Raw genomic sequence first — 11178 nt, 5'->3', positions numbered from 1 at the left:
GGCCGGGTTGGACACTGGGGGTTGGAGCAGCCTGGGACAGTGGGAGGTGTCCCTGCCCATGGCAGGGGGTGGAACTGGATGACCTTTGAGATCCCTTCCATTCCAAACCATTCTGTGATTCTATATTCTCAAAGCTACTTTAGACTTCAATAGGAGTCATGTTGCCAAATTGCACATTTTCTTTAGTAAAATAACTTCCTTTGAAGAACTAATAGCTTTTAGTTCGTCAGTCTCTTGGACATCTTCATCAGGACAGCTTGTTCATTGATTTTATAGCCATTAAACAAAGCACTTTGCGATAGCTGAAGGGGACAATTACAGGAACAACAACCCAGCAATCTGTTTCACACTTGCTTTCGTCTGCAATCTGCTGGTGTGCTTTAAATACCCTAACACTCCTCGTGTCCTTTTACCCAAGTGTGAGTTACACACAAGTTTGCTTACGAACACTCCATTTCTGTGGATTTGTTGGGTTTTTGCTTAGTGACAGTATCTACAATCTGCTCAAAATGCCTTTTTTCCCCCCTTTCTTTTTTTCTTTCAAAAATTAAGGAAAACTTTATCACATGCCTTTTATGGCAGTAAAATTTTACAGTTCTTTTAACTAGACTGAGAGCCATAGAAGCTCATACACCCCTCAAGCTTATCTGCATTGACCTCATCATGCCTTGCCTGCACCCCCAAGTTACAGAGACAGTCCTCTAGTTTTCTGCACTGAAAATGTCTCAAAATTATAGGTGATTTGGTGAAGCAAAGACCGAAAAAGGTTTCCAGAGGGTTGTAATTAGTGGCACAGGGTCTGGTTGGAGGCCTGTCACTGGTGGTGTCCCCCAAGGTTCTGTACTGGGCCCAGTGTTGTTTGAGTGGTTCATCAGTGATTTGGATGAGGGGTTGGTGCCTCCTCAGCAGTTCCCTGATGACACAGAGGTGGGAGGAGCAGCCAGTCCCCCCGAGGGATCTGTGTTACCCTTCAGATGAATCTCAACAGGTAGGAGAGATTGGCACAGAGGAGCCTTCTGAAATTCAGCAGGGGCAAATGCAGGGGTCCTGCACGTGGGGAGGAACAACCACCAGGTCCTGGTGGACAGCCAGCTGTCCCTGAGCCAGCAGTGTGCCTTGGGAGCCAAGAAGGCCAATGGGATCCCAGGAGGCATCAGGAAGAGCAGTGCCAGCAGGTCAGGAATGGGATCCTGCCCCTCTCCTCAGCCCTGGTGAGGCACATCTGGAGTGCTGTGTCCAGCTCTGGCCTCCTCAGGACGGGAGGGAGAACATGGATGTCCTGGAGTGGGTCCAGAGGAGACTGCGGCGCTGAAGAAGGGCCTGGAGCATCTCCCTGCCTGGAGAGGAGCCCCAGCTGAGAGGGGCCCTCAGCCCTGGGTGTCCCTGCTGCAGGGAGGGCTCCGAGCAGGGCCCAGCAATGGCACAGAGCAATGGGCAGGGCCCGCTCGCAGGAAGGGGGTGGAACTGGATGATCCTTAAGGTCCCTTCCAACTCAAACCATTCTGGGATTTGGTGATTGTGTGAATTAGTTCTGTCCAAACAATGTTGCTGGATAACGGCGCATTCCTTTCACCTTCAGCTGTGCTGGATGGGGGATATGTGGGGCATCGTGCATTTTGTGGTGTTTCCTGTAGCACTTTTTGAGTGCTGTAAATGATCAGTTCGGGCTTGGAGTGTTGGGTTGCCCTGAATTAATGGGAAAATGTGGGTGGTGATGGTGGGAATTCTAGAGAGCGTTGGTGGTGCCTCAGTCTAGCTTAAAAGTAGAGGATAACTGGTATTGCTGTAGTAAGTAGTGATGGTAAATGTGTAAAGCTGTACAAGAGGTTTGGGCAGTTTCTGCATTTCAGGTGAAGAGCACTGGGTTTTCACTTGCTGTACAAAGTGTTTGCTTCTTCCTTTATTAAATAGAGACACGGAATTCCATTGGACCCCTTGCTTCAGGGAATTCTGACTTCTGTCTCACCTGAGATTAGTCACTGGAGCCAAAAAGAAGTGTGTCCACAGCTCAGCTAAAACTGAAATGCTGTTTCCAGCCCAGCTGTGTAGAAAGTATCTATTTTTTTCGTGTTAAAAAAGGGGAAGCTGCATCGTAATGCTTAGAAGTGCTTAAGAGCACAATAAAAAGATGTCTTGTGTCATGAGTGCTTGTGGGGATTTGCCCAGGAAAAGGTTTTTTATTTTAATAAAACATTTTGCAATAAGGACATATTTGCCATTTTCTGTATTCAGCAAGGAAACAATAAAAAAAGAGGATTATTCAATAGAAGCCTGACAGCATTTTGCTGGTGCTGTTATAAAAAATAGCAACTTCATTCTTACAGTAGTTATATACTGCTGCTAGTTTAATTTTAAAATGATTCCTACAAATCCTGTAGAGTGGGCATCAGACAGGTGATGACAAACAACAGCTTAAAAAGTAAATAACTGCTTTATGGAGATTCAGTCGGATCGTTTTCCCTCCCAGACGTGTCAGGCTCACATTGTGCATTCAGCTTTACTTCCAGTAACTTGTTAAATTGTAGTAATGTGAATATTTACCATTATCTGTATTCTTAAGCCCGTTAAAACTCCTGGAGGTTATTTTTCCATATTCATTGATACCCCTTTGTATTGGGCAAAACCTTTTAGATACATTTGTCTTTCATCTTTGTGTCAGAACAATATGATGATAATATTTTTCTGTTTAATAAATTAGCAACTACTGCGTGAGATGCAACAGATGGCAAGTCGCCCCTTCGCCTCCATCAACGTTGCCTTAGAAACAGATGAAGAGCCACCAGATCTCATCGGGGGAAGCATAAAGGTGAGAGCTGGGGATTTGGGATGGTCCTCACCACAATTAACCATGGATATTTAACACAATAATCCCAAATCCTCTCATTTTTTTATGTACCTGCAAGAAATTGTAAGCCCGGGAGGTCCAACAGGTACCCTTTTAATTTGCTTTTATCCCTTCAGATATTCACTCATAACTTTTAGGCTGGTTCACATTAAAGTTATGCGGATGTTGGATTTGAAGTGTTGGGTTTGCCTTGTTAGTTTTTATGCTTCGAAGCAGAGAAGAATTCAGCTTTACAGCAGAGAACACTGGGCTGCAAATGGAAACCCTTTCCCGTGATATCTCAAAACAAATGTGAATATAATCATGTCTGTGTACTGTAATAGTGTTAATATATGTCTGATTAAAAATACATATTCCAATATATCTTGTGTTTAGCAAGTAGGAGCATGAAGAAATCACTGTCGTACACCAGGCTGGCATATTCTTACACACAACACACTGAATTTTTAGGAAAAGCCTATTTAACAGGTGATGAATTAATTCAAAGGTCTTTTTGATGTGATGCTTTGACCAGCACAGACTTTTATACAAAAAGACAAAATGAAGAACCTGAGAACACTGATTATTTTTCTTTCTCATCTAAGGCAGCTAGATTGTTTTATTTTATTTAGACTTAAGTTTTTTGGAAGACTTTCTCATTAGGCCTTAAGGTTAAGAAGGGTAGATGTAGATTAGATATTGGGAAGAAGTTCTTCCCTGTGAGGCTGGGCAGGCCCTGGCACAGGGTGCCCAGAGCAGCTGTGGCTGCCCCTGGATCCCTGGCAGTGTCCAAGGCCAGGCTGGACACTGGGGCTTGGAGCAGCCTGGGACAGTGGGAGGTGTCCCTGTCATGGCAGGGGTGGCACTGGATGATCTTTCAGGTCCGTTCCAACCCAAATCATTCTGTGATTAGTCCAGATACTAAGTTTCTCACAATCTCTTACTATAACAAGAGAGCTAGTTCTTGTTTTCTTTAAAAAATACGTGTATTTTAATTATTGTAAAGCCCATGAAAGCAGTCTGACCCCAAAACTTCTGTTTGGTGAGTAATAATTTTTAAGGCTTAGCCTAAGTATCAGGAAATGCCGCCATTAAGGTTGCCTATATGGCTTTAGCTTTTCCTTATTTATGTGTAAATATGGTCTGTCATGGCAAATTTTAATACTTTTCCACTTGATTGGTGCCATGCTCCATGTTCTGGGTGGACACTGTGTAGAAACAGCTTTTCAGTATATTGAATCACAGAATAATTAAGGTTGGAAAATCCTTCTAAGACCAGAGTCCAACCATTCCTCCAGCACTGCCAGGGCCACCATGCCCCATGCCCCCACAAGTGCCACGTCCACACAGCTTTCAGATCCCTCCAGGGATGCGACTCCACTACTGCCCTGGGCAGCTGTGCCAGGGCTGGACAGCCCTTTCTGTGAAGACATTTTCCCTAATTACCAATCTAAACCTCTCCTGGTGCAGCATTAGGCTGTTTCCTCTCATCCTGTCTTGTCCCTGGTTTGGAGCATAGTGGAAGTGAAGTAAAATTTGCAAAGGTCCTCAGTAATTCGAGTGATTGAGTATCTGGACTTCCCCTTGGATGCTCTGAGTGGTTCTCCTCCTCAGTGACTTCCTTTTGACTCCAGATCCTCAGATTTTCTGTTTTTTTTTATCATTTCCCTGCTTCTGTCATGAGGCTGGTATCGCGAGTCTACCTGTAATAGCTCACCCAGACTTGGGAATCCACACTTGCGCACTTGGATTGTCACTCACCACACTAGACTGAACCTTTGTTTCACTGCTCTTCCAAAAAGATGTGGGATGCATATGGATGTTGCCATGGGGCTGGAGGCAGATCTGGGAGGATGTAGCCTGGCTGCTGATAGTTTTGGGTTGCAGTCTGTCTGTCTGAGGCCCTTCCCTTCACCTTTTTCTGTTTCTGGAAGTAAACTAGCTAAAAACACCTCTCCTGTGGAATCAGGCTAGAACAAAGCTGTCCTAAACTTTTTGATCTCTGACAAGTTGTCTGCACTCAAGCTACAGAGAGGATAAACTTTGGATCTCTTCAATTCTGATGAGTGCGTTATTTCTTCTCTTGTTCTGCTGCCCTCATCTTGTCTGGCCTCCTTGGGTTACTCTAGAATGGATGAAGAAGCTGGTTTGGAACATAATAAGTAAGACTGTGGAGAAGTACCCTCTTTTAGACCCAGAAATCATTATCAACTGGTAATTGCCTTTGTGCTGATAACTCATATACATGTTTCTTAATGAATTTTGGGCACAAATGAGACGGTCTGATTCATGCAAATGGCACAAACCTGGTACAGGAATCTGGAGCCGAGTAGATGAATGTGGACCTGTAATGTTGTGTCAATGGGTAACTTCATAAAACCATCGAGTCAGTGTTTTGGGTTGGAAGGGAACTTAAAGATCATCCCATTCCAACTACCTGTCATGGGCAGGGACCTCTGCCATCATCTGCTGGCAGATGAGGTGCAGAACAAGGACGCGTCTACATGACAAGGAGAGTTACTAAATTTTATGGGGTTTATTTAGTTTTTTCTCATCTTGGAGAACTTGGGTAGGGAATAAAAGTAGTCATAAAAGGCTGGAGTGTTTCACAAAAGGACAGGAGGCTTGGGAAGGTTGTGGGCTGAAAGCAACTTGGGGAATGATGCTTCTGAGTCTGACCTGTTGGCTCCTGCATGGAAATGAATTTAAAGAGAAATGAAAAACCAGTCTGAGTATCTATGGGGTGTTATGAATTAACGTTAGCCAGCAACTTGGGTTTTTCTCCTCATCCCTTCTGCACCTGCATGGCAAAAAGCTCTTGGCAGGAGAGAGCTGCAGGAAGGTGGGCTGGGGCAATGCAGAATTGGACAACTGCACTTTTCTTTGTGGTTGCTTTGTGGTCTGGCTGTTCTTTAACTCTTAGCCAAGAAAAGAGGGAAATGTTACTGTGGTGCTGGATGTTGTATCCACCCTCCAGTTCCTCTGCCATCCACTATGTCAAAATTTGAGTCTTCATTTTAATGCAAGAAAGCCAGACCTGCATTATCATGAATTCACTGATGGTTTTCTTTCCCCATGGGAATCAAAGCCATTGGTTAATGAAGAGTTGATTTGAAGGTTACAAAGGAGAAGTGGAAAATGGGATGTCTTGTCTGCAAGAGATTAATTTCCTATTCCATTGTCCATAGCCAGTTGGCAGCCAGTGTCAAGCTAGTTCCATCCTAAGCTAATGTTTTCCAGCTGGACAGTATTAGAACTGTATTTTCAATTAGTATTTTTCCTGGGGTACTTAGGAGTAATAGAAAGTGATTTACCTGCAGGGAAGCAATTCCTATTAGAGGCTGCAGCTAGGCAACACGTAACTAGCTGCTTTGGTTTATTTGCCATTCAACAAATACCCACCAAATCACAAATCTACCACTAAATTTGCTTAGTTATTACAAAATCTGTTGGCTTCTCTCTGCAGCTCTTTGTGCATTCAGAGGTGCTGAATATTGCATTTTTTTTCCTAAGAGTGTTTAACTTCCTTGGGTGCCTGGGACTCATCCAAGTGTCTGAACTGGTATTGCTGTAGCTTGGGCTTTTTTAGGGTTTGTTATCGAATTAATCTAAGTCTTGTAATCCTCTGCAGCCATTTTTAGAAGCTTTCCCAAAAGAATTTGGGAAGTTTATAATTTTGACATTGATTTCCATGTATCTTGAAGTTGCTAAAGGCAAGAAGTTACCTTGGAAAAAACATGCACAGCCTAGCAAGCAAATGATGAGGTTGAGCAAAGCACTTACAGGGTCAACAAGAAAATTGTTGCATTGGGAAAAAATTATCCTCAAGTTGGAAAAAAAGGTATTTTGGGATCTTTTAGAGCAGAGCTGGAGCAGTCTTTGCTGTGCTGTGTTTAGTGATCCAGCACATGAAGCCAGTGCTAAGGGTTAATTATCTGTGCATCCATGGTCTTTAGTTTCCTAAAGGGAAAGGGAGAAGCATTTGGTGAGCAAAATCCTTGTGAAGTTCATTTAGCATGTTCTGTACCATTGTGCCAATGTGCATTTAATTCTGCTGTTTGAGGGCTTCACTGCAAATTCTGAATCAGACAGCAAGCTGATTCCTTAAAAATAGCAGAAAAATAGATGGGAAATAGCATCTTACTCTAGTAATTAGTTTGCTTTGTTATGGGAGAAAGTGCTGTTGAGTGGTTTAAAGGCTGCCAGAAGATCCCATCTGTTCAAGAAGTGCAGAGCTAAAGTGATGAGCTGATTTGGGAGTGGGCAGGGGGTACCACAGATTAATTAATATATTTTCAGTCTATTTGTATTTTTTATCCAAGTGATGCCCTTGTTAAATTCCTTTTATGTTGCAATGAAGTTGCAACCAGCAGTAAAGGAGCAGAGAAATGAGTCGTAAGTCCTGTGCCACAGGGTGCAGGGTTTGGGGAAGCTGCAGGGTGAGGAATGATTTGAAATGAAGCATCTGCCGGCTCCAGCACTTCTACAGGGTGAATTCATCTTAATTTTGACACGTAGCTTGATTTTAGGCTGTTTCATGCAGCTGGAGTTCAGTGAAGAACTAAGGGCCAAGGAAGGAACTGATGGTTTTTACAGCTTTTATCCTGTTCTGGTTGTCACTCTTGATGACTCACTTTCCCCTTTACTTCCCACGTTGCTGACCTGCTTTTAGTCCATCAAATCTGCTGATGGACCAACTTCTGTGACCTCCCAAGCTACTCACTCACAGTGAGCTGGGTTAGTGTAAGCGTGGCACAGACACTCCACCGAGCTGAGACTGGGGGTCCTGTGCAAGTAGGCAGATTTGGAAGGAGGGCAGGCTTGAGATCTGATGTATGAAAGCCACGTCAAGAAGAAATGACCAGGCTGTGTCAAATCGTAGAACTGATAAGGGTGGAAAAGACCTTTAAATCACCGTGTGCATTCATGAACACAGCACCACCACTGAGTTGACCATTAAACTATGTCTTCAAGTACCACATCCACAAGGTTTTTGGACATTTCCAGGGATGGTAAGGCCCATTTCCATGGGCAGCCTGTGCCAATGCTTTACAAGTCTTTCCATGAAGAAATTTTCCCTAATATCCAGTCTAAACCTGCCGAGGCGCAGCATTTCTTCTTGTCTGATCGAGATGTGTTAGAGGGGGACAGGGCAGCTTAGGGTTTTTCAAGGGTGATATAAATAAGCTGAAGGTCATTGCTATCCTCAAAAGGATAATAGTTGCAGGAAGGGGATGAAATTGAGGTGAGGAAAATAAACTGAATAATCCTGGTCTGTTGTGGCAGTTGCTGGAGATGGTTCACATGTAGCCTTTGAGGCCGGAAAGGCTGGTGTGGTTCTGCCTGACCTGGCTAGGGTAGGCTCTGGGCCTCTTAACTTGCCTTTGGAAAGGCAGTTTAATTTCTAAAGTCTTATTTCTGAGCTTTCTGGCATTTACTGGTGTTAGGAGCTTTTCCATGCGTTAACACCAAGGAATTCCAAGGCTGTCAGTTTGTAGCTGCGTCTCTGTCTTTAGCAAAACCACTCATTAGGCTCCCTCCTGTAGATCGGGGTGACAAAGGAACACAGAAGGAGGACACCCCAGCTTGTACTTTCTATTTGGTGTTTATTCCCCTTACACTGGCCCACTTTTAGCTCATGGAAAAGTGTGGGATCCCCTTTGAAGGAATGCCAGTGGTAGGAAGGGAGTGTTCCCTGGGCAGCTGAGATGTGTAAAGCAGATTAGCTGCACTAGAATTCCATATAGGCTGGCTGTGGTCCCTCTTACCAAAACATCAACAAAAATACCTGATAAAACCTTCACCTGATGAATTATTTCCAGTTAACAAGTGCCCAGGATCTTGCTTTGATTTCTATTGCAAAATTAGGGGAAAAAATTAGGGGAAACTTTTGCTAGTCCTGTAATATAATATGGAACATAGATATTTGGAAGAGAGCTGTCATGAGATCGGCAGAGATATCTGTTAAGCCTGCCTTGTATTTAGGGAATACTTGGCTGATAAGTGATTTTGACTAGTTTTAGATTTGAGGACTGTAAACATTTCCGCAGGTTGGACCCTGATTTTAGCTGATAAGGAGGAATTTGCTGGAAGGAGAGGAAGGAGCATGAAGCTTCCCACAGGAGGAGGATTTTCTAAGTTCATTTTTTCCCCTCTAACGAGCATCTCTCTGATTGAAGTACTAATAACACCAGCAGCTTCTCAACAGCATTATCAAGGACTTATTTGCATTCATTTATGCCAAGCAGTTGTTTTGTGTGTTGTGTTTGCAATCTTCCTCCAACTGTCCTGTTTCATTGGGTTTTTTTACTTCTCCTTTTTCCTGTGCAAAAACCAGCTGAGTGCTTGAGAAGAACTGTGCAAGTTCTGCCTGTTCACCCATACAAAATCAAAATAAATCCCCACCACTGGCTATATATATATATATATATATACATACACATATGTGTATATATATATCTCCCAGATTTGCTACCCATGGTCTTATCCACCCCCTCCCTGGGGGAGGGCTGGGAATTGAAGACAAAGGACGAGTGTTGGCATCCGTGAGTGGCAAAGCTCAAACTGTGACATGAGATTTGGTCATTTCAGGGGAACTGCCTTGGAGATCCAAATTCACCTCCCAAAATCCTTCCCTTCACCCCGAGCTGGTGGCTGGGTGCTGCTGGACTGACATGTGCACTTGAAAATCCAGAGCAGTTGTTAAATAAAGGGGAAACAGGCTTGGGAACTGGTGCCATGTGGGCTCCAGATATGGGGTGCTCGGATCTGCATTTTCCATTTCAGGCTGTTAACATCCATATGAGGGTTTGAATATGATTTTTATTCAGTTCCTTACATGCAGCAACCCAGTTTTGGGACCAATTCAATTCATTCCCCAGCCCCTTTAAAATTCCAAGGTAGATATCAGGGACAAGGTAAATGTAAATTTTTAATCTAAACTCATTTACTGTGAATTATTGCTGGAAGTTCATTCATCTCTATCTTGCAGGACACACATATTACCCTGAGAATATGATTTTTAAAGCCTAATAATCTATTTTTAATAGGAAATTGCTTGTAACTTGTTTTGCAAATGTTCACTCAGCTTTTAATGGCACAATTTAAAAACTTGCAAATGGAATTTGACCCTTTTTCTACAGAGAGAAATCACCTGAACAAGTGGAATCAAATAATAAAATGGAACTGTTTGGGTAATGTTCCTTTTCTCATCTACCACCATAAGATTTTTCCTTTATTTTAATTTCCTTCCTGGAAATTGAAAACCACGTAAGAGTTATTTGATCAAACCAAAGAAACATGTTTTCTTGTTAAGGAAAAAAAATACTCCATGGTATTTTTTTAAATACATCTTGAAAAGCAATATGCTGGCAGTGTATCACAGAACCTAAATAAAACTGATGCTGTGTTTGTGAAATTATACAGAATATTTATTGTTCTAGCCATTAGTTTTATGTGACACATTATTAACTTCTTGAATTTCTCAAGTAAAAGCAACATAAATAGAAATAATGAGATGAAATAAAAAAGTTTAGGTTGAGCATCACACAATTCAACCTGCTTGGGGAAAGCATTTCACTTTGAAATTGACTCCCAAGGGAACTGGTGGTGTATTCCACACCTGGGTCACCTAGAAATAGGCCAGACAAATTCCTGGGAAATGCCCTGTTCATGTGGAAAGTCATGCTGGAGAAGCTGGACTAATTGAATCACCTAATATGTCTTTTATTGATTTTAATGTCTATAATGGTTTATGCTTTATGCATGTTAAATACACATCAAATCTCAGTAACAACTGGGAATACTTGGTTTTTTAGTGCTGGTTGGGGCCAGTAAAATAATCTGTGGAAAACAGCTGACAACAGATTTCGCTGCCTCCGGGAGCAACAGGGTTGTGTCACCACTTACTAAAGTACTATTAACTTCCTATTTCCACCTGGAAAAGAGTGGTCACTGTTTCCAGGCTAAGAGGGTTTGACTGGCATTTTGCTCTTTATTTGACATTTGCATCATCCTAATTCTTGGAGTTCTTGGGGGTTTTGCCCATTATTTCCATTGATTGTTGCTTTGCTGCTCTGGAGGAGCAGGGAAAGCCCTTTGCAGGGAAGGGTTCAGGTTATTCAGTGCAGGGGAGGGGGATTCTGTCCCTGGGCCCCCTCAGGTGAGAGCCCACCTGCAGAGCTGCCCCAGCCCTGGGGCCAAGAGCAGAAGGACGTGGAGCTGCTGGAGAGAGCCCAGAGGAGGCCCCGGAGCTGCTCCAGGTCTGGAGCCCCTCTGCTCTGGAGGCAGCTGGGAGAGCTGGGAATGTTCCCCTGGAGAAGGGAAGGAGCCAGGGAGAGCTGCGAGCCCCTTGC

At 43.3% G+C, this 11178-nt stretch overlaps 1 protein-coding gene across 1 annotated transcript in view; it reads left to right on the top strand.

Moving 5' to 3' along the window:
* The window catches only part of ATRN (attractin), a 142892-nt gene that overhangs the window by 121439 nt on the left and 10275 nt on the right, over nucleotides 1-11178 (top strand). Inside the window, exon 28 of the mRNA XM_008631833.2 lies at nucleotides 2699-2806. Coding sequence (XP_008630055.2) covers nucleotides 2699-2806 — 108 coding nt within the window. The remainder of the gene's footprint in view (nucleotides 1-2698; nucleotides 2807-11178) is intronic.

Source organism: Corvus brachyrhynchos, unplaced genomic scaffold (genome assembly GCF_000691975.1).
Source record: "Corvus brachyrhynchos isolate BGI_N302 unplaced genomic scaffold, ASM69197v1 scaffold910, whole genome shotgun sequence".
In the NCBI taxonomy this organism is placed as follows: domain Eukaryota; kingdom Metazoa; phylum Chordata; class Aves; order Passeriformes; family Corvidae; genus Corvus; species Corvus brachyrhynchos.
This window is presented reverse-complemented; position numbering and strand designations above follow the sequence as displayed.